Below are 24,934 nucleotides of genomic sequence, written 5' to 3' on the forward strand. Positions count from 1 at the left end.
GACATCAAGAAGTACAGTTTTCCATATAGAACTGTGGATATCTGGAATGGTCTAAATGAGGAGGTTGTTACAGCACCAAACGTGCATAAATTTAAGGAAATGCTGGATAAATATAGATATGAACCCTGCTCGAACCCTGTTTTATACAGCTAGATAAACACAACTGGGTAAATACACACACACACACACACACACACACACACACACACACACACACACACAAAGTACCTCACTGAAGATTGATATGGATGATATAAAAATTTTTGAAGAATTAGAGGAAGACTGCTGGAATGGATAGAGGATTATCTGGATGATGGAGATGAGAACTGTAATATAAGACCAAAATTCATCATGGGTGAAATTAATTAGTGGTGTCTCACAGGGGTCAATGTTGGGACTGATAATGTTTGTAGTACATGTGATTGACATGAATGAAAAATAGATATTTATATGAACTTATTTGCAGATGATGCTAAGCTGATGAGAAAGGTAGGAAATATAAATGACTATGGTACTGCAAGATGATTTAAATAAGATAAATAGATGGAGTAAATCTTGGCAAATGGAATTCAATTTAAATAAATGTAAAGTAATGGAGTTTGGTAAGAGTAAAAAACAATACAATATAATAATGAGATGAATGGTGTGAATGGGGGGGTTGTACAATCTGGACCTGAAATATATATATATATATATATATATATATATATATATATATATATATATATATATATATATATATATATATATATATATATATATATATATATATATATATATATATATATATATATATATATATATATTTTTTTTTTTTGCATTTTTCCCCCGCTTCTTTTGGTATATGTAACGTTTTGATAAAAAAAAAAAATTATTTCTTCCTTTTACGTAATGAGGTCTTCCATCATGAAATTCCACGGTTTCACCCGTTTTTCTTTAGTCTCCCATGAAAATCTATGGCTGTCTGTGTACAGCATTAGATAGCACAAAATTTTAGGTCTAACTCTTTTTCTCAGATTTATATACGAAAAATAAAATTATATAATTATTTTTTTCTTAAATCCAGCAAATAGTCAATATATCTGCATCAGATATCTTTATCATTAATATTTTATATATTTTAACTGATTTTTACTTAGAAATATGGCAAAATATAACAAATATTGTTTTTCACCTCAACCCCACGGTCGCTAATTAAAAAATCATGAATCACTCTCAGCCTGTGTACAAAACCAATCGTAGTAACTAAATGAAACTATGCTTTTTCAACATATTCTGATGTATATATCATGTGAATTTCAAGTCCCTAGTTGCAATAGGTGAATTATAGTCACCCCTTAAACTTTATGATGCAATATATCAAAATGGCGGATTTTGGGATATAAAAAATATCTCCTCCGTTGTTATTCCTGTTACACATATATGGGCTATTGCAGCTTATGAAACTATGAGAGGCGAACAAAGTCTGTTATCAAAATTTTTGTTTGGAGTTGATTTTGATTTTTTTACTTTTCATCGGAAAAAAAATATATATATTATCGTACAAGAAAAAATGTTCACAGATATTGTTCTCCTATCCTTCCAGATTAAAATGCTTTTTAAATTAAAGAAATTGGTCAGTAAATAAGGGAGGAGATACAAGTTAAACATAGGCAATTTAACATGGGATTAGGGATTTTACAACCCCCTCAGAAGTTAGATAAATCAAAAGAAGAAATGAATTTGGGAGTAAGTTACTGAAAATTTGACTCTGGACACACATTGATAAATTTTTGGAGAGGTGATGAATTTGTTGAAAAGAGTAAGAATGGCATTCTCATATTTGGATGAAGGAATGATAAAAAAGTTGTTGATTTCCATGATAAGACCAAGATTGGAATATGTGGCAGTGGTGTGGTCTCCTCATACAAGGAGAAATATTATAAAATTGGAAAGAGTTCAAAGAGCATTCACTAAGATGGTTCTTTTGTTGAGTAAGTTGACCTATGAAGAAAGAATAAGATTGTTAAAAATTCCTACGCTTGAAAATAGGAGAGAAAGAGATTTAATAAACATCTATAGAATGATAAATGGTATGAAAAATGTGAACAAAGAATGTTTTATGAATTTAGATACACAGAATACAAAGGGACACAGTAAGAAGTTGAAGAAAGTTACAGAGTACAAGGGGACACAGTAAGTAGTTGAAGAAAGTTAACTGTAGAAGAGACATCAAGAAGTATAGTTTTCCTCACAGAAGTGTGAACAAATGGAATGAACTCAGTGAAGACGTTGTCAATACCAAAACTGTCCAAGCCTTTAAAACCAAACTGGATAGATATAGAGACAGGATACTATGAGATTACTCCCCTCCTGTAAACCACAACTAGGTAAATACAACTAGGTAAAACTAGGTAAATGCACACTGAGAGAGAGAGAGAGAGAGAGAGAGAGAGAGAGAGAGAGAGAGAGAGAGAGAGAGAGAGAGAGAGAGAGAGAGAGAGAGACAAGGTTTTAGATGCAGCACTGTAGCACAGCTACAGTGCTGCATCTCACCAGAAGTGAGGACAAAACACACAGTCTTTTAGGGATTTTGGTACCCACTCTTTTCCTATTATTCATCAATGATCTTCTAAATCAAACTTCTTGTCCCATCCACTCCTATGCTGATGATACTACCCTCCACTTTTCCACATCTTTTTGTAGAGGTCCAACCCTTCAGAAAGTAAACAGCTCATGCAGGGGAGCCAAAGAATGCCTTACTTCTGATCTCTCTAAAATTTTTGATTGGGGCAGAGCAAATTAAATATTGTTCAGTGCCTCAAAACTCAATTCCTCCATCTATCAACTTGACACAACCTTCCAAATCCCCTCTTCTTCAGTGGCACTCAACTTCTCCCCTCTGCTACACTGAACATCCTTGGTTTTTCCTTTACTTATAATCTAAACTGTAAACTTCACATCTCATCTCTAGCTAGAACAGCTTTTATGAAGTGTTGTATCAGCCAGTTTTTCTCACCCCACCCACCCAAGCTGCTAACTCTGTACAGGGGCTTTATTTGTCCATGTATGGAGGGTGCTTTATGTGTTTGAGGGAAGGGTGGGGGCTTCCACTCACACCACTATTTTAGAGAGGGTGGAATCTAAATTTTTTTTTGTCTTATCAACTCTTCTCCTCTAACTGTCTTCATTCTTTCTCTCATGACAGCAGTGTTGCAGCTCTTGCTATCTTTTATCACTATTTTCATGCTAGCTGCTCTTCTGAACTTGCTAACTGCAAACCTCTCCTCCTCCTGCAGCCTGGCTGCACAAGACTTTCTTCTTTCTCTCATCTCTGTTCTGTCCACCTCTCTAATGCAAGAGTTAACCAGCATTCTCAGTCATTCATCCCTTTTGCTGGTAAAGTCTGAAACTCTCTGCCTACTTCTGTACTTTGTCTTTCCTATGTTTGAATTCTCTCAAGAGGGAGGTTTCAAGACACTTATCCTATGTTTTTTTTATTCCATCTGACATCTCTATGGGAAATGGCGTTAAGTGGGTTTTTCTTTTTATTAAAAATTTTCGTTACCCTTGGGCAGTGGCCCTCTTACACACACACACACACACACACACACACACACACATACACACACACACACATACACACAGAATACAAGGAGACACAGTAAGAAGTTGAAGAAAGTTAACTGTAGAAGAGACATCAAGAAAAATAGTTTTTCTCACAAAAGTGTGAACAAATGGAATGAACTCAGTGAAGACGTTATGAATGCTGAAACTGTCCATGCTTTTAAGACCAAACTGGATAGATACAGAGATGGGATACTATGAGATTACTCCCTTCCCATAAACCACAACTAGGTAAATAAACACACACACACACACACACACACACACACACACACACACACACACACACACACACACACACACACACACACACACACACCATCTTGACCTCACACAAGATGGATGAGTTGATTGTGATGGTGAGTTCTACTTGTGCGGACATTGTGGCAGTTACTGAGATATGGCAGATTGTTCCTGAGGTGTGCACAATGCAGGACTACCAGCTCTACCATCACCTCAGGACAGGACGCAGGGGGGAGGGGTGGGAGTGGCTGTTTTCTGCCACTCTGCCCTCAGCCCCTCACATCTCCCTGTCGATATTCCTGCCGGAGTAGAGGCCATGTAGGTGAGGGTTATGCCCCCCTGCCATCCCAGCAACACAGCCTCCATCATCGTGTGCATCGTGTACCACCCCCTACGAGTCACCACAGCATAGTTACCCACCATTCACATCATTGACACTACTGATGCCCTGAGGGTGAGGTATCCTGCCGCCAAACTGGTCATCTGTGGGGACTTTAACAGATTAGATATCAGCGATATCCCACACAGCTACACCTCACCCAGGTTGTGGACTTCCCCACCCACCAGCAAGCCATACTCGACCTTATACTGACAAACCTGGGCCACCAGTACTCGCCCTCCAAGCCGCTGCCTCCCATGGGATGAAGCACCCACCTCTTCATACTGTGGACACCGACACCCACCACCTCGACCCCCCGGTCAGCTGTCACCAGGACCCACCACCCCATGCCTGACTCAGCCATGAGGGAGTTTGGACAGTGGGTGACACAACACCTGTGGAATGAGGTGCTGGATGTGGAGGACGTCCACTTAAAATGGCACAGTTACGTTGCCACCACCACAGAAGCCTTCCACCGCTACTTCCCAGCCAAGAGCGTCACAGTGCACCCATTTGATGCCCCTTGGATGATGCCCCACATTAAAAGACTCATGCATCAGCGGACCTGGGCGTTCCACTCCTGCCTGGTCTTATATAGGAAACTAAGAAACAGAGTGATCAGGTGATCAGAGAAATTAAGGCTGCCAAGGCAAGCTATTACCCGGACAAGATACGCCACCTCAAGCTGGCCAACAACAGACAGTGGTACGCTAAGATCAAAGCTTTGTGTGGCCTACAAAAGCACACTTCATCCCTCCGTTGCACCTCACACCTTCCTGCTAATCTTGCAGCTCAGGAGATGAACGATCACTTTGCCACTATCTGTCAGACCTTTCCTCCCCTCCACACCATTCCACTTCCTGCCTATCTTCCTGCTCCCTCCCCTCCCCCATTGTCCAGGCGATGGGTGTTTTCAAGAGAATACTCAAATTCAAACCAAGATCCACCACACCCTCTGACCTTCCTATAAAAATTTCTAAGGAGTTTGCTGTAGAGCTAGCAACACCACTATACCGCTATGCCACTAAACGCCTCTCTCTCCCAACACTCTTGCCCCGCGAACTGGAAGACATCTTACATCACCCCCATCCCCAAAACTTCCAGTCCACAGTTACTCAGTGACCTCAGGCCAGTCTCTATCACCCCCATCCCTAACCTTATTTGTGAAGATTTTGTGTATGACTGGGCCTACACCAAAATTTGTAATACTGTGGATATCAGACAGTTTGGAAATATTAAAGCCACCTCCACCTCCCATTACCTGACCAGCTTCCTTGAATTCATCCACAGCCACCTGGACAAGCGAAACACCTCTCTAGCTGTTGCTTTTGTGGACTTCAAAAAAGCCTTTGATCTTGTTGATCACACTATTGTCATCGGCAAGGCAATAAGTCAGGGTCTCCCTCCTAACCTGTTAGCGTGGCTAGCTGACTTCCTCACAGGGAGGCGTCAGGCCATTCGCTATCAGGGCTCTGTCTCTAATTTCCAACAGCTGACATGTGGGGTCCCCCAGGGGACCAAGATGGGTCCACTTTGCTTCCTCCTCATTAACGATGCCCTTACTGACATCCCCCATTGCTGGAAGTATGTGGACGACTGCATCGTGGGCGTCCCAGTTTCTAACAAGAACCCAGACTACTCGCCACTGCAAGCAATTCTGGAGCAACTGCAGACATGGACGGAGGAGAGCTGGATGACCATCAACCATAGCAAAACTGTGGTGATGCATTTCTGTACCTCCTCTGTACCAGTGCCCCCTCCCCAGCTCACAGTGGGCCCTCACCCCCTCCAGGTGGTCCGATGTGCCAAGCTTCTCGAAGTCACAGTGGACAGCCAGCTGACCTGAAAGCAGCATGTTGCCAGCACCGTAAGATCCGCTACCTACAGGCTGTACATGCTGTGCAGACTCAGGTCGCTGGGGTCGCCGACAGACAAGTTGAGGGGGGTGTACCTCACCTTCATCCTCCCCAAACTCATGTATGCCTCCAGAGCATGGTCCTCCTCTCTCACACACACTCAACAGCTACAGCTGGAGAGTGTGCAGAAAAGGGTGTGCAGGGTCATCCTTGGCCCTGCCTACACCACCTATGATGAAGCCCTGACCACCCTGAGTCTGTCCAGACTATCCACCAGGCACTGAGAGGCTCTGGAAAAGTTTGCAAGGGGACTGCTGCATCATCCACGTCTCAGACGCATGCTGCCGCCTGACGTGCCACCAGACACCACAACAAGATAACACCCGTAAAGGCGCTGCGCATGGACCGGTACAGACTCAGCGCGATTCCCACCATGGTACGAGCCATCAATCAATAGTATTTCCCTTCTAGATTAGACTTAGCTTAAGGATAAATGTTAAGTATTCCTCTGTACGTTTTCAGTTTGTTAACTGCCTGAAGAATAAACCGTTTATTATTATTATTATTATTATTACACACACACACACACACACACACACACACACACACACACACACACACACACACACACACACACACACACACACACACTCACACAGCAAAGAGTGAGGGGTGCAGAGGCACAGCTGTAAGAGAGGGAGGGACATGGACAGTGGCATACACTAATGTGGATGGTTTAGTTTCAGTGATGGATGAAGTGAATGAATTTATAAAAAGCAAATGAACCAGACATCATGGCAATGGTAGAAACTAAACTAAGAGATTCAGAGACACCAAATTTAGGATGGGGAAAGTACAATATATGGATAAGAAACAGATGTGGAAAAGGAGGAGGTGGAGTGATGATGCTTGTTAAAAAGTGTATCAGGGTGGAGAGTGTGGAAAAGCCAGAAGGCTTGGTGGAAGGCCTAAACTTACAACTAATAAATGGAAGAGGAAGACGATATGTCACAGTGGTGTATGTCCCACTAAAAACAAAGACCTGGAACAGACAAGAGCATGAACAGATGCTGAGTGAGACAAAACAATGGCTTGTAAAGAAAACTAAAGAAAACAACAAAATTGTTATAATGGGAGATTTTAATTGTAAAGAGATAAATTGGGAGGAGTGGAACACAAAAGGAGGAGAAGACTCATGGGGAGATAAGGTTCTGAAACTGGCAATGAACAATATTATGACACAGTGGGGTTGAGGAAAACACTAGATACAGAGGAGGAGAGGAGCCATCAAGACTTGATTTGGTATTATCAAAAGAAGCAGATATTATATATATATATATATATATATATATATATATATATATATATATATATATATATATATATATATATATATATATATATATATATATATATATATATATATATATATATATATATATATGTATATATATGGAGAGTGTGAACAGCCACATGAGCCTTTTTGCAGATGATGCAAAGTTGCTGAAGAAAGTTGAGAGTGCAGAGGACTGTGGAATGTTACAAGAAGACCTGAACAAGATATCAGAGTGGAGTTATAGATGGGAAATGGAATTTAATTTAAAGAAGTGTAAAGTAATAGAATTTGGAAAAAGTACAAGAAGAGTAAAAGGAAATTATGTGTTGAATGGTGTAAGGTTGAGTGGAGCAGAAGAGGAAAAGGATCTTGGTGTTACATTGACTGGGAACCTGACCCCGGAGAGACACATTAGCAAAATTACAGGAGAAACCTATAACTTGTTGAGAAGAATAAGGCAGGCCTTTGCATATATGGATGAAGAGATGGTCAGGAAGATGATCGTGTCGCTGATAAGACCTAGACTAGAATATGCAGCAGTAGTGTGGTCGCCATACAAGAAAAAGGATATAAGGAAGTTGGAGAGAGTTCAGAGAGCAGCTACGAAGATGGTAATAAGTATCAGGGGACTTGTCATATGAAGAGAGACTGGCAAGGATACATCTACCAAAGTTGGAAAAGAGAAAAAAGGGGAGACTTGATTGCGATATATAAAGCATATGAGGGAGTAGAGGAGGTGGACCAGAACGAGTGTTTTTTTATTTTATTTTATTTATTTTTTTTTTTATTTATTATTTTTTTTATGTAGGAGGGACACTGACCAAGGGCAACAAAAATCCAATAAAAAAAAAAATGCCCACTGAAATGCCAGTCCCATAAAAGGGTCCAAAGCGGTAGTCAAAAATTGAAGGATAAGTGTCTTGAAACCTCCATCTTGAAGGAATTCAAGTCATAGGAAGGTGGAAATACAGAAGCAGGCAGGGAGTTCCAGAGTTTACCAGAGAAAGGGATGAATGATTGAGAATACTGGTTAACTCTTGCATTAGAGAGATGGACAGAATAGGGATGAGAGAAAGAAGAAAGTCTTGTGCAGCTAGGCCACGGGAGGAGGGGAGGCATGCAGTTAGCAAGATCAGAAGAGCAGTTAGCATGAAAATAACGGTAGAAAACAGCTAGAGATGCAACATTGCGGTGATGAGAGAGAGGCTGAAGACATTCAGTTAAAGGAGAGGAGTTGATGAGACGAAAAGCTTTTGATTCCACCCTGTCTAGAGAAGCAGTATGAGTGGAACCCCCACAGACATGTGAAGCATACTCCATACATGGACAGATAAGGCCCTTATACAGAGTTAGCAGCTGGGGGGGTGAGAAAAACTGGTGGAGACGTCTCAGAACGCCTAACTTCATAGAAGCTGTTTTAGCTAGGGATGAGATGTGAAGTTTCCAGTTCAGATTATAAGTAAAGGACAGACCGAGGATGTTCAGTGTAGAAGAGGTGGACAGTTGAGTGTTGTTGAAGAAGAGGGGATAGTTGTCTGGAAGGTTGTGTCGAGTTGAAAGATGGAGGAATTGAGTTTTTTTGAGGCATTGAACAATACCAAGTTTGCTTTGCCCCAATCAGAAATTTAAGAAAGATCAGAAGTCAAGCATTCTGTGGCTTCCCTGCGTGAAATGTTTACTTCCTGAAGGGTTGGACGTCAATGAAAAGACGTGGAAAAGTGCAGGGTGGTATCATCAGCAGAGGAGTGGATAGGACAAGAAGTTTGGTTTAGACTTTTCTTATGTATGTCTCTTGTAGAAGAGACGTCAAAAAGTATAGTTTCCCATATAGAAGTATTGATGTATGGAACAGTCTGGATGAGCAGATAGTAAATGCAGAAAGTATACATGGATTCAAGGCTAAGTTAGATATTGAAAGATATGGAGATGGGACAGCACGAGCATAGCTCTTTTCCCATAAAGCACAACTAGGTAAATAGGTAAACACACACACACTGCGTAGTGTAGTGGTTAGCACACTTGGATCACAACCAAGAAGGCCCGAGTTCGAATCCTGGGCGCAGGAAGGCAAATGGGCAAGCCTCTTAATGTGTAGCCCCTGTGCACCTAGCAACAAGTAGGTAAGGGCTGTAACCCAAGGGGTTGTGACCTCACTGTCCCAGTGTGTGGTGTGTGAGTGGTCTCAGTCCTAACCAAAGATTGGTCACTATGAGCTCTGAGCTCTTTCCGTAGGGTAATGGCCGGCTGGGTGACCAGCAGACAACCGTAGGTGAAAGACACATACATACACAGACACTACAATTTTTTTTTCCACAACTTTATGATAAAACATAATAGCATCCTTGTAAAATAGGGGTGTGTCTTATGCAGAGGTGTCTAATACACCAGCAAATACAGTACATGTCTTGGACCTGGTTGCCTGCCTGAGGGGATGTAAGATGGCAGTTAGGGTAATGCTCCGCTGTGAGTGACAGCCGGACAGTTGGCACCTCACTGAACTGTAGCATTGGGGGAGGAGAGAGTTTTTCCAAATGGAATATTGTATCGTGGTGTCGAGCATGTAGGCTAAACCTATAGCTAAGCCTATAGCTTAGTTGGAAGTGTGTGGTGAAATTTGGGTATTAAAGTTTCTCTGTTCTTGTTCCCTTAAGTTCCATGAATTAAATTGTGAGTCAACTATGGTGGAATAATAACTCGATAAATCTGTTTTGTTTTTGTGAGACAAGGTGAGCTGTTTTTCTTTTCTCCCAGTTACACCCAAACCTTTTGTTAAATATGAACTATGCCTACAAAGTTAATACTCTGAAGAGACATCACTGCCTGTAAATAAAACCATAGCAATGCTACCATATGATTAACTTTAATGCCTGGATGTTAATATGGGTCAAGATGAAGGGTCAAAGATAAGGCATAAGAAAAGTAACCTGTTCTAGTATATTAAAAAGGTTTAAAAATAATTAGTATATGAAAAGGTTTTCTTTCTTCCTCAGCACTACATTATAAACTTGCTGAATTTTTGTTCAAGAGTGGCAGATATAATACTAGAGAGGAATGGATAGGCAGACTTTCTCTCTCTCTCTCTCTCTCTCTCTCTCTCTCTCTCTCTCTCTCTCTCTCTCTCTCTCTCTCTCTCTCTCTCTCTCTCTCTCTCTCTCTCTCTCTCTCTCTCTCTCTCTCTCTCTCTCTCTCTCTCTCTCTCTCTCTCTCTATATATATATATTTAGACCTGAAGAAAGGCTTTGATCAAGTACCGCACAGGAAATTGCTGTGGAATTTGGAGCATGACAGTAGTCTGTGGGGTGGCCTGCTGAGATGGATGGAAAATTTCTTGATTGATAGAGAGATGAGAACAGTGGTAAAAGATCATAGAGGAAAGTTGAAAGCAGAGTACCCCAAGGCTCAGTACAAGTACAAATCATGTTTTCATTCTTTATAAATTATATGACAGTGTGAATAGCTACATGAGCCTTTTTGTAGATGATACGAGGTTGCTGAAAAAAGTTGAGAGTGAGGAAGATTGTAGAGTGCTACAAGAGGATTTGAATAAGATATCAGATTGGAGTCATAGATGGGAAATGGAGTTTAATCTAATGAAATGTTAACAAATGTAATTTGGAAAGAGTGGGAGGAGAGTAAAAGGAAGTTAAGTGTTAGATGGGGAAAGGTTGAGTAGAGCAGAAGAGAAAAAGGATCTGGGTGTTACGGTAAATGAAAATTTGACCCCGGAGAGACACATTAGCAAAATTACAGGAGAAACCTATAACTTGTTGAGAAGAATAAGGCTGGCTAGCTTATGCATATATGGATGAAGAGATGATCAGGAAGATGATCATATCACTGATTTGACCTAGACTTGAATATGCAGCTGTAATGTGGTTGCTCTACAAAAAAAAAAAGGATAAAAAAGTTGGAGAGAGTTCAGAGGGCAGCAACGAAGATGGTACCAAGTATCAGGAACTTGTCATATGAAGTGAGATTGACAGGATTATACCTATCAGTGTTGGAAAAAGGAGAGAAAGGGTAGACTTGATTGCAATATATGAAGCGTTTGACCGGAATGATTTAATGGTTTGGGATACATGAGATAGTAAAGGACATAAAAAGAGGCTGAAGAAGAGTGCTTATAGAGGAGATATCAGAAAGTAGTTTCCCTTATAGAAGTATAGATGTATGGAATAGTCTGGATAAGGAGAGAGTAAATGCAAAAAGTATACATGGATTCAAGGCAAAGTTAAATATCAGAAGATATGGAGGTGGGACAACACAAGCATAGCTCTTTTCCCATAAAGCACAACTACGTAAATACACACAATAAATATATATATATATATATATATATATATATATATATATATATATATATATATATATATATATATATATATATATATATATATATATATATATATATATATATATATATATATATATATATGTCACGCATAATGTGGATAATTGCCTAATGTGAACATTAGGCAGTGAAATTGCCTAATCTTCATATTAGGCAATTTGTTTGCACGATGTTGACAATAGGCAACTTACTTGCTTAATGTCCACTTTAGGCATGATTTTCAAATTAGGCAAGGGTATTTTGCCTAATGTGAATTGAATGACAAACCAGTGTCTACAGTTTTGTTCGAATGTTGTTCGAAACTTTGGGTCTGTTACCGAGTTGTTGTGAGCAAAGATGTTGTTCGAAGCTTTGGGTTTGTTATAACCGAGTAAGGTTAGGTTAGGTTAGGTTAGGTTAGGTTAGGTTAGGTTAGGTTAGGTTAGGTTAGGTTAGGGCAATGGTGGGCAAGGTTATACAAAGTGTCAATGTACTACTCAATGTACATCAGGAAGGTGCAGCTGCCTAAGAAAAGAAATTAAATGCAACTCGCGCTGTCACCCAGGCAGATCATGCAAAAATTTGTGATTGGACTCAACTGAACCCTGAGATCGATTGACCTATTTTACTTATACTAATATTGCATTAATTAATTATGTTTTCCTTATTCACATTGGGCAAAATTGAGCTGCATAATTTGAACAATAGGCATTTTTTGCCTAATGTTAACAATTTGTAAACTTTACGCAACCTACTTGCTTGATGTACACATTAGGCAATTTTCTGCCTAATGTTCACATTAGGCAATTGTCCACATTATGCGTAACATATATATATATATATATATATATATATATATATATATATATATATATATATATATATATATATATATATATATATATATATATATATATATATATACGAGTATATATATATATATAATATTTTTTACCAAATTTACAATAAGAAATACACAACACATGGAGCAATACACCATAGTATCTAATGTGATCAACTATATTGCATCTTATACCATCAGTGGTACCAGATGGAGCTTGCTGTACCGGTGATACAAGACACTGTGTTAAAAATAAAATGTATCTGTAGTGTATTTTACCAAGGATGAAGCACTGAAATCATTGTTTCATTGGCAACTGTTGACCTCAGAGAGGCTACATAACTCCTCTCAGTTCAGTGTTGTGCAATTGAAGCAGACACAACCCACATGGGGCAGCAGAAAATTCATGTGGGTAATGTGTTAATCTTTTTTTTATTTATTTATTTTTTATTTTTTTTTTTACTTCAGTTCTATGTGCAAAACTTTTTGAGTGTTGTAGGTAGTCTGTAAATATTTCCATAGTAGTTTTTTGTCAGTGTTGTAGGTAGTCTGTAAATATTTTCATAGTAGTTTTTTGTCATTACTTTCATTATAACTTCATTGTGAATTAAATGAAATGCAGGCTGTGATTAAAAATCTGAAAACAAAAAAGAATCACTCATGTATCTCATTATTCACCATTCCCCCCTCCACTTTGCACCACTTCTAGCTAAAGTGGACTATCAAGAGTCTGGCACCAATATTTGAAAACTTTTGAAACAATATTCTAAGTCAAGAACATACCATCATCAATGTTCTTTTCACAACAGTTATCAAGTTACATAATGGCTCATATAGTCAAGATGGATTGCAATGTATATCACTTTTGAATTATCAGCGTCTGACAGAATAATGAGTGGCAATGTGAGAAACTTCTTTTCATAAGCTTTTATGTTAAATCTTATTCTCTCTCTCTCTCTCTCTCTCTCTCTCTCTCTCTCTCTCTCTCTCTCTCTCTCTCTCTCTCTCTCTCTCTCTCTCTCTCTCTCTCTCTCTCTCTCTCTCTCTCTCTCTAAATTTTCCTCACTATCCTTGTTAATCAAAACCATACATGTTATATTACATATTTTACTTTTTTTTTTTTTTCAGGGAGGGCAGTAATCCTAGTGAGAGGTGTTACTGACTGAGGTTGATGGGGGTGAGAAGTGGAGCTACCACCACACAGCCATTCTCTAGAGTTTATGGCATATATACCTTCAGGGTGAGTACGTGGTATGACAAGCCTCAAATGAGTAAATGGCATAATATATAATTTATCATAGGTGTAAGTTTACTTCAACATGTAAAACAAATGAGTGGAATGTGGTGGTGAGGGGAAACATAGGATGAAGCAGAAGTACATTATTTATCTCAAATTTTGGCTTTACCTTCTTCAGAAAAAAACAATAGCTAAAATGTTAGAAAATATAAGTACTTAAAAATTTATCCCATGGTTCCTCTTACTACCACATTCCACTCATTTGTTTCACTCCTCATTGCTACCATAAAGTTATTGAATTTCACAAAACTTGTAACATTCAATAAATAGAAAAAATGCCATTAGGTTCCAGAATTTTACAAGATCAACTTTTTTTTTCAAAATCTTGAATCTTCAAATTAAGTCAAAATGAAAAAAAAAATACAGAAAATGAAAAAAATAATAATAATAATGATAATGATAACTGGGTGGTGGAAAAATTAAAGAAAAAGTCTTGCATAATGAAACAACAATAACACTCAGGAGTGGCACCTGACTTGCCATAGAGAAGTCTAGCCCCCAACTGTTGATACTGTTGAATAGCTAAACAAATAAAGGAAAACCACTGATCATGCAATCAGTGATTGCATAAATTAATAAAATACCATATAATATGGCAAATATGATACTGATTCACAATTACATGATTCACCTTACTACATCCTTACTTACACTGGTTCCACTTATTTTTGTCTACATTTTCTTCACCTGTAGCATGTCACTTTCTTCTTCATTTCAGCTTGCAGTTTGTGTAACTTCACTGTTTGCATTGCTGTGAAAAAAATTTTGAACACTTATCTTTCTTGTACATAGCTTTTGATTCATGTTGTTTGCTTTGTACATAAAAATAATGCAAGTCAGTTGATCAGTAGATCAATTTCAATTTATAAACTTTTGCATCACCAATATCTGGTCTTTTCACAAAAACAGATTTACATGTGATTAGAAAAATTAATAATTAACTCCAAAGTATTGAAAATCCAAATGCATCGATTTGAGAAAGAACTGTAGGCCATGATTATTCCTAATTATTTACTGTATTTGCCGGCTCATTAGACACACTTTTTATTCTTAAAAAATATCTAATAATCACTCTGCGTCCAGTGTGGCCATAATACAGATGCCTAGGCCTGTAAGCCTAGGTCTATAGCTCTGGAGTTGAAGCGATAGCACACTAAGCACAAATATTGTTACTAATAATTTTACTACTAATAAAATTCTCTCTCTCTCTCTCTCTCCTCTCTCTCTCTCTCTCTCTCTCTCTCTCTCTCTCTCTCTCTCTCTCTCTCTCTCTTCTCTCTCTCTCTCTCTCTCTCTCTCTCTCTCTCTCTCTCTCTCTCTCTCTCTCTCTCTGTGTGTGTGTGTGTGTGTGTGTGTGTGTGTGTGTGTGTGTGTGTGTGGTGTGTGTGTGTGTGTGTGTGTGTGTGTGTGCGTGCGTGCGTGCGTGCGTGCGTGCGTGCGTGCGTGTGTGTGTGTGCGTGCGTGTGTTTGTGCGTGTGTGCGCGTGCATTCGTGTGTGGGTGCATGTGTGTGAGAGAGAGAGAGAGAGAGAGAGAGAGAGAGAGAGAGAGAGAGAGAGAGAGAGAGAGAGAGAGAGAGAGAATTTTATTAGTAGTAAAAATTTTATTAGTAGTAAAAATGTGTGTGTGTGTGTGTGTGTGTGTGTGTGTGTGGTGTGTGTGTGTGTGTGTGTGTGTGCGTGCGTGCGTGCGTGCGTGCGTGCGTGCGTGTGTGTGTGTGCGTGCGTGTGTTTGTGCGTGTGTGCGCGTGCATTCGTGTGTGGGTGCATGTGTGTGAGAGAGGAGAGAGAGAGAGAGAGAGAGAGATGAGAGAGAGAGAAGGAGAGAGAGAGAGAGAGAGAGACACGCTCACTTACATGGTTTTGAATGTGATGGTAATACTGCACAGCCACTGTTTTGCATATCACCAGATGTGAGGACGAAATACACACTTTCAAAGATTTTTGGTGAAACTTTTGCTGTTGCATTAGACATATCAAAAGCTTTTGATAGTCTGGCACAAAACTTTGATTTCCAAACTACCCTCCTACAGCTTCTATCCTTCTCTCTATCCTATATACATAAAACACACATACGCACACAAACGGAAAACTATCAGAGGTGGAGGAAAAACAGTTCTCTTGGAGGGTTATGGACATGAGGTTGAGAAAGTGGTACAGGAGGGAAGTAAATGTGGAAGGGGAAGACTAAAAGTAGCATACATGAACATAAATGGACTAATTTCAGCAGTGTTGGAACTAGAAGACTATTCAAAAGAGGAGGAACCGGACATTATGGGAATCGTTGAAACTAAATTGGCAAGTGAAGGGGATATGTTAAATATTGGTGAAGGAAAATACAACCCCTGAATGAGAAATAGAAAGAATAAATGAGGAGGAGGTGTGATGCTTCTAGTTAGGAAGGATTTATTAGTGGAGTCTGTCACATATGGAGTGGAGGAGGCAGAAGTATTGAAAATAAGCTTAAAACAGAATATGGGAAGATATCGTAACATTATGGTGACTTATGTTCCCTCCTATTCCAACTCTTGGAGAGAGGATGAATATAAGAAAATGCTTGAGGACACAAGGACATGTTTAGCAGAGCTGCTTGAGGAAAATGATGATATACTCCTGATGGGGGACTTTAACTGTAAAGAGATATCTTGGAAGAATTGGACCACAGAAGGCAGTGAGTCATCATGGGAGAACAAGCTACTAGACCTGGCTATTGAAAATTTCCTGACACAATGGGTTACAGATGACACAAGATTTAGGGGAAATGAAGCACCTTCAAGGCTTGATCTGATTTTCACCAATGAACAATAAACAGTAGAAGACCTTAAATACATAAACCCAATAGGAAAAAGTGATCATGTGCTGATTCAGTTCACAGTTATGGATAATAACTTCAGTATAAGGAAAAAGGACCACAAGAGGATGGCTAAACTACAGCAAGACTAACTTTGGACAGCTTAGGAAGTATTTCAGTGAAGTGAATTCGAACAAAGTTATTCAAAAGAAAGACATAGAGGAAAAGTGGACAGCTTTCCTGGACATTTATAATAAGGGAGTAGAGAAATGGGTCCCCAAAAGATCAACAGAGAACCTTTTCAAAAACGATTAGTACAACAGGAGATGTGCAACACCTAGATTGGAGAGAGAAAAAGCGTGGAACAAGTGGAAGAAAAACAAGAGACTTGACCTGTGGAACAATTATATAAGGAAGAGGAACAAATATGTCAAAACTCGCAGAGATGAGCAGAAAAATTTTGAAAGGAATGTTGTGGAGAAACGTAAAAGACCAACCAAAATTATTTTTTAAATTAATCAATGGGAAATTAAAGAGTAAAGATGAAATAAGTATGGTAAAAGCTGGAGAAGAGACAGTGGATGACCCAGAAGAGGTAGCTGAAGTGTTTAACAGATATTTCCACTCTGTGTTTACTAAGGAAAATGATTTCAGAGGTGAGAGGACAGCATTAGAAAAAGGGACCAACCTAAAGGAGATTAAAACATCAGAAGATGAAGTAAAGAATATGTTGGAAGACCTGGATGCAAGGAAAGCAGTGGGTCCTGATGGTGTCTCGAGTTGGATTTTAAAAGAGTGTAGCTCACAATTAGTCTCAGCATTGCACAATATAATTAGCACTACCCAGGTAAAAGGTAGAGTCCCCATAGACTGGAAATGAGCGGATATTACCCCAGTTCACAAGACCGGAAGTAAAGAAGATCCATTAAATTATAGACCTGTATTGCTTACAAGTGTGGTGGCAAAGATTTGTGAAAAGATTATCAAGAACAGATGGCTGAAATACCTAGAAAACAACAAGGTAATAACAGAAACAGTTTGGTTTCAGAAAAGGAAGATCTTGTGTTACGAATTTGTAAAGTTTTTACTCAAGAGTAATATATATAGTGCAAGAAAGAGATGGATGGGCCGACTGCATATACTTAGGTCTGAGAAAAGCATTCGATAAAGTTCCACACAGAAGACTAATATGGAAATTGGAAAAAATTGGAGGACTCAGTGGATCACTGTTAAAGTGGATGACTGACTCTTTGACAAACAGAGAAATGAGGACAGTAATTAAAGGCAGGTTGAACTGGAGAATGGTAATAAGTGGAGTCCCACAAGGTTTGGTACTTGCACCTATTATGTTTGCAATTTATGTAAATGATATGACTGAAGGTGTAGAAAGTTACATGAACCTTTTCGCTGATGATGCTAAGATTATGAGGAAAGTAACAAATGAAGAGGATTGCAATGCTTTAAATCAGGACTTAATTAAGATTAATGATTGGTCATTGAAGTGGAATATGGAGTTTAATGCTAAAAAATGTAGTGTGATGAGGTTTGGAAAAATTGTGAAAAGACCAGTTGGCAACTGTTACATAGGGAATGAGGAAATCTCTATAAGATCAGAAGAAAAAGACCTAGGAGTAATTATTACTGATAATTTATCATTTGGGAAGCACATAAACAAAATTATAGGAGAAACATATAATCTGCTGAGAAACATCAAGATAGCATTCTCCTATATTGATGAAGACGTGATAAAAAACTGATAACAATGATGATACGTCTGAGATTGGAGTACACAGCATTAGTGTGGTCACCAAGTTTGAAAAAAGGATGCAAGAAAGTTAGAAAGAATCCAGAGAGCTGCAACTAAAATCCCTGCAAGCTTAAGAGAGTATAGTTATGAGGAAAGGTTGAAGAGATTGGGCCTGACTACACTAGAAAAAAGGAGGGAAAGAGGTGATTTGATAGCAATATATAGAATATTGGAAGAAATGGAAAAGTTGGACAGAGAAGACCTCTTGATACCAGAAACGAGAGACACAGAGGACATGGAAGGAGATTGAAAAGGAGTGTTTGCAGAAGAGACATCAAGAAATATAGCTTCCCACACAGAAGTATAACAGTGTGGAATGAATTTAAGGATGAGATTGTGTGTGCAAAGACAGTTCATAAATTTAAAGAAAATCTAGATAAATGTTGATATGGAGACAGGACGGCACGAGCCTAGTGTGGCTCTTGTCCTGTATTTCACAACTAGGTAAAACTAGATAAATACACAGTGGAGGTGGAGCTGACAGAAAGTGTTTTCTGGTGCTCTGCATATAGAAGGAAGGAATAAAACAAATCGCTCATGGTGGAACAAGGTATGTTATGAAGACACAGGAATACCGAGGTGGTAAATAGGGAGGGGAAAAAAAGTACCGTGAGTATAGCTATCCCATCTCTAGGAAAGTTTGGTTTGGTTTGTTTACATTTTGGACAAACATGGCAGAAGGTGGCACCCCAAGAGGTTCACTTGAAGGTTTTACTGGAGAAGAAAGAGAACTGAATTATAGACTGCAGTGTAGAAAAATTTTGCATATGAAAGAAATGATGGACAAGTTATTGGAGAGAATAAAGACATTGGAGGCACACCAGAAGAAGACAGGTAAGGAGTTGGTGACTATTACAGCTAAGTTGATTGAGATTGAAGACAAAAATTAGAAGTTAAAGGTGGAAAATGACTGTTTAAAGAAAAATAAAGGAAAATGTAGAAACTGTTCAGAAAGGAAATAAGGAAATGAAGGCAAGGATGTGGAAGTGAGGCAAAATAATTGGTTAAATGAACATAAATTTGAAGAAGAATCACTAAAGAAAATAATACAACAAGGAGAAAATGAGAAACAAAACCTGAGAGAGAAATTGTTAAATGTTATTAAAGAAGAGAACTGTAGACACTGTAGAAAAATATAAACAAGTAATTGTATTTGGTTTAAAGGAAGAGAAAATAGTAAGCAGAATTCAAAGAGAGGAAAAGGAAAAGAACCTGTTGAATAAGTTACTGAAGAAAGTGATGGGTGAAGACAGTCAGGTAGTAAAACAAGTGGAAGAGTTCCATAGAATTGGGAAATATGAAGAAGAAAAAATGAGACCCATAAGAATAAGGTTTGCAACACAGCTACAAGCAGAAGAGGTAATTAATGGGTCTTGGAGGTTGTCTGGAGATAAAGAATATAAGAATGTGTGGATAAACAGGGATATGGATGAAATTGAAAGGTTGAAGCAAAAGGAGCTGGTAAATGAGGTTAAACAAAAAAAATGAACAGCGAACAGTGGAGGAGAAGAAATTTTTCTGGAGAGTAAGAAATATGAGAATAAAGAAATGGTACATCAAACAGTAAGTAAAGTTTTTTTTTTTTTTATTATATAGGAAGGACACTGGCCAAGGGCAACAAAAATCTAATAAAAAAAATGCCCACTGAAATGCCAGTCCCATAAAAGGGTCAAAGCAGTGGTCAAAAATTGGTGGATAAGTGTCTTGAAACCTCCCTCTTGAAGGAATTCAAGTCATAGGAAGGTGGAAATACAGAAGCAGGCAGGGAGTTCCAGAGTTTACCAGAGAAAGGGATGAATGATTGAGAATACTGGTTAACTCTTGCATTAGAGAGGTGGACAGAATAGGGGTGAGAGAAAGAAGAAAGTCTTGTGCAGCGAGGCCGTGGAAGGAGGGGAGGCATGCAGTTAGCAAGATCAGAAGAGCAGTTAGCATGAAAATAACGGTAGAAGAAAGCTAGATATGCAACATTGCGGCGGTGAGAGAGAGGCTGAAGACAGTCAGTTAGAGAAGAGGAGTTGATGAGACGAAAAGCTTTTGATTCCACCCTGTATGCAGTATGAGTGGAACCCCCCCAGACATGTGAAGCATACTCCATACATGGACGGATAAGGCCCTTGTACAGAGTTAGCAGCTGGGGGGGGTGAGAAAAACTGGCGGAGACGTCTCAGAACACCTAACTTTATAGAGGCTGTTTTAGCTAGAGATGAGATGTGAAGTTTCCAGTTCAGATTATAAGTAAAGGACAGACCGAGGATGTTCAGTGTAGAAGAGGGGGACAGTTGAGTGTCATTGAAGAAGAGGGGATAGTTGTCTGGAAGGTTGTGTCAAGTTGATAGATGGAGGAATTGAGTTTTGAGGCATTGAACAATACCAAGTTTGCTCTGCCCCAATCAGAAATTTTAGAAAGATCAGAAGTGAGGCGTTCTGTGGCTTCCCTGCATGATATGTTTACCTCCTGAAGGGTTGGACGTCTATGAAAAGACGTGGAAAAGTGCAGGGTGGTATCATCAGCGTAGGAGTGGATAGGACAAGAAATTTGGTTTAGAAGATCATTAATGAATAATAAGAAGAAAGTGGGTGACAGGACAGAACCCTGAGGAACACCACTGTTAATAGATTTAGGAGAAGAACAGTGACGGTCTACCATAGCAGCAATAGAGTCAGAAAGGAAGCTTGAGATGAAGTTACAGAGAGAAGGATAGAAACCATAGGAGGGTAGTTTGGAAATCAAAGCTTTGTGCCAGACTCTATCAAAAGCTTTTGATATATCCAAGGCAACAGCAAAAGTTTCACCAAAATCTCTAAAAGAGGATGACCAAGACTCAGTAAGGAAAGCCAGAAGATCACCAGTAGAGTGGCCTTGACGGAACCCATACTGGCGATCAGATAGAAGGTTGTGAAGTGATAGATGTTTAAGAATCTTCCTGTTGAGGATAGATTCAAAAACTTTAGATAGGCAGGAAATTAACCCTTTCCTTCGGGCGCTTAAATTATTTTTCCGTTTTGTATGATGGCTAAAAATGGTAAACCTAGAAATTGTCAGAAAATTGTTTGAATACTAATAATTATTTTCTCTTTGTTATTCTGAATACAATGATATACTTTGTAGCTCGATGTGACCTCTGAAAGTTGAGTTTATGCCTTATAAAGGATTCCTCCTCCTTCTGCTGTTTGATCCGTCATCCAGAAACAGCCCGGAGAGCGATGACGCTGCGCGCACACACACTCTCTCTCTCTCTCTCTCTCTCTCTCTCTCTCTCTCTCTCTCTCTCTCTCTCTCTCTCTCTCTCTCTCTCTCTCTCTCTCTCTCTCTCTCTCTCTCTCTCTCTCTCTCTCTCTCTCTCTCTCTTTCTCTCTCATCTTGGAGGGGAAATTGTACACTTCCAATGAGAGAGAGAGAGAGAGAGAGAGAGAGAGAGAGAGAGAGAGAGAGAGAGAGAGAGAGAGATTTCATCCCTTTTCACATCAAGTTTCAGGCAAATAACATTCTCTCTCTTTCTCTCTCTCTCTCTGACAAGTTACCTTCTACCATTTTATTATAAAATTGAAGATAATGAAAAAATTAACATGAAAGAATGATAGGTATCATCTCTCTGTTCTGATAAAACAGGTGGATCCTGTAAATCATTTTCCGAGTCCTGACTAATGTCTTCGCTTTCTTCAGCTTCTTCTAAATATTCACTGTCACTGTCTTCAAACTCAGAAGCACTGCTAAATACATATGTTGTGTCCTGCTCCATGGTGAGTTATGATCTGAGATCCTTGGCTCTTATCAGGATGTCTCTTCACACTTATCATGGTGCTTTCCACCCGGTGAGTGCTTTCCACCCGGCGGGTCACTGGGGTTGCCATGTGTCGCCCGGAGAAAGGGAAAATAGCTTAGTTACCGCTAAATTTCCAGAGCTAGTGACAACACTACATGTGGAAACATGCCAGACACTTCCACTCACACCATCTGACTCGAGAAACCGCGCTTGGACCTCAAAATTGAGGCGCAAAAATTCTTGATTACCGGTATGATCGCCATCGCTACGGACGCATTTTTGCAATCGTATATATACGATTGCCGGAAGGAAATGGTTAAAGCAATAGGACGGTAGTTTGAGGGATTAGAACGGTCACCCTTTTTAGGAACAGGTTGAATGTAGGCAAACTTCCAGCAAGAAGGAAAGGTAGATGTTGACAGACAGAGCTGAAAGAGGTTGACTAGGCAAGGTGCAAGCATGGAGGCACAGTTTTGGAGAACAATAGGAGGGACCCCATCAGGTCCATAAGCCTTCCGAGGGTTTAGGCCAGCGAGGGCATGAAAAATATCATTGCGAAGAATTTTAATAGGTGGCATGAAGTAGTCAGAGGGTGGAGGAGAGGGAGGAACAAGCCCAGAATCGTCCAAGGTAGAGTTTTTAGCAAAGGTTTGAGCAAAGAGTTCAGCTTTAGAAATAGATGTGATAGCAGTGGTGCCATCTGGTTGAAGTAGAGGAGGGGAGTTAGATCTTGAAAGGTTTTGACATTTTCTGTTAATGAAGGAGTTTTTGGCTAGTTGGAGAACAGACTTAGCATGGTTCCGGGCAGAAATATAAAGTGCATGAGATTCTGGTGATGGAAGGCTTAAGTACCCTTTGTGGGCCACCTCTCTATCATGTATAGCACGAGAACAAACTGTGTTAAACCAAGGTTTAGAAGGTTTAGGACGAGAAAAAGAGTGAGGAATGTATGCCTCCATGCCAGACACTATCACCTCTGTTATGCGCTCAGCACACAAAGACGGGTCTCTGACACGGAAGCAGTAGTCATTCCAAGGAAAATCAGCAAAATACCTCCTCAGGTCCCCCCAACTAGCAGAGGCAAATCGCCAGAGGCACCTTCGCTTAGGGGGATCCTGAGGAGGGATTGGAGTGATAGGACAAGATAAAGATATGAGATTGTGATCGGAGGAGCCCAACAGAGAAGAAAGGGTGACAGCATAAGCAGAAGGATTAGAGGTCAGGAAAAGGTCAAGTATGTTATACTAATGTATAACATAACAAATTAATGTCAACAAAGATGGAATTAATGTCAACAAAGATGGAATTAAATGAGTTATTAAACAGAACCGCACCTGATGTTACTGTATTATGTGACACAAAATGGAAAAATGAATGGGGAACTCCTGACATTGGTGATGATAAATGTGATTTATGGATGAAAAATAGAAGTGACAAGGAAGGAGGGGGAGTGATCATTCTGACTAAAAAGTGTGTTAAAATGGAAAGGGTAATAAAAAGTGAAGACAAGTCTGAAATTCTGCAAGTGATGATTAGAAGTGGAAATGGAAGGATAATGAATTATGTAGGAGTGTATGTGCCACCTATGACCAATGCTTGGAAAAAGAAGAGCATGGAGAGATGTTGGTAGATGTGTTAAAAGGCCTTGAAAAGATAGTGATGGAAAGTAGTGATAGAGTTATTGTTGGTGATTTTAATTGTAAGGAGATAAATTGGGAGACATTGACAACTACTGGAAGTGAAGGCTCATGGAGTAATAGACTGTTAAACTGGGCGGTGGAAAACTTAATGACTCAATAGGTTGATTGTGATACCAGATTTAGTGGAAGAGATAGACCATCAAGAGCTGATTCAGTGTTTACCAAGGACATGGAAATTATTGAAACTGTACACTTGGATAGCCCTCTAGGTAAAAGTGATCATGTGTTGAATTTAATTTGAAAAAGTGTAAGAGTGATCATGTGTGAATTTAATTTGAAAAATGAAAATGATGAAAATTACAAGGTGAAAAGATTTAAATATAGTAAAGCTGACTTTGAAAAAGTAAGAAAGTACTTTGTTGCCATGTACTGGAAATACTTTGAAGATGCAGAAGATGTTTCGGAAAAATAGGATGAATTTATAAGGATATATAATTCTGCTGTGGAGAAATTTGTACCTAGAGGAGGAGCCAGATGTAAAAGGGTAAAGAATGGTTCAATACAAAATGCAAAGAGGCTAGAAATTCTAAGTTAAATGCTTGGAATAGATGGAAGAAGAGGAAAATTGAGAGCAGATGGGAGGAATATATTGATGCTAGAAACAAGTACGTCGAGATAATAAGAGTGGAGAGAAGAAACTATGAAAGTGATATAATAGATAAGTGTATAAATGAACCCAAAACTACTCTTTAGACATGTTAATGGGAAGATGAAGAAGAAGGAAGGTGTATCAAGACTGAAAGTTGAAGGAAAAATCTATGAGGATGCACAGGACATGGTGGAGGTTATGAACAATAATTTCAGATTGGTATTTATGGAGGACGACTAAAGAGAGCAACAGTGAGATGGATGGAGGATTATTTACAAAGGAGAGAAATGAGAACAGTAGTCAGAGACACTAATTCAAGTTGGCACAAAGTGACAAGTGGGGTACATACCACAAGGATCTGTGTTGGCACCTTTTATGTTTCATATATATGTAA

General features: G+C 39.2%; 1 protein-coding gene across 9 annotated transcripts in view; it reads left to right on the forward strand.

Annotated features, from left to right (window-relative positions):
- Positions 1-24,934, forward strand: part of LOC135103708 (uncharacterized) — a 254,425-nt gene that overhangs the window by 186,489 nt on the left and 43,002 nt on the right. For all 9 annotated transcript variants that reach the window (XM_064010316.1, XM_064010312.1, XM_064010310.1 and 6 more), the window contains one exon: positions 13,720-13,831. In XM_064010316.1, the coding sequence (XP_063866386.1) occupies positions 13,720-13,731 (12 nt within the window). In that variant the 3' untranslated portion in view covers positions 13,732-13,831. The remainder of the gene's footprint in view (positions 1-13,719; positions 13,832-24,934) is intronic.

This window comes from Scylla paramamosain, chromosome 9, assembly GCF_035594125.1.
Source record: "Scylla paramamosain isolate STU-SP2022 chromosome 9, ASM3559412v1, whole genome shotgun sequence".
NCBI lineage: Eukaryota > Metazoa > Arthropoda > Malacostraca > Decapoda > Portunidae > Scylla > Scylla paramamosain.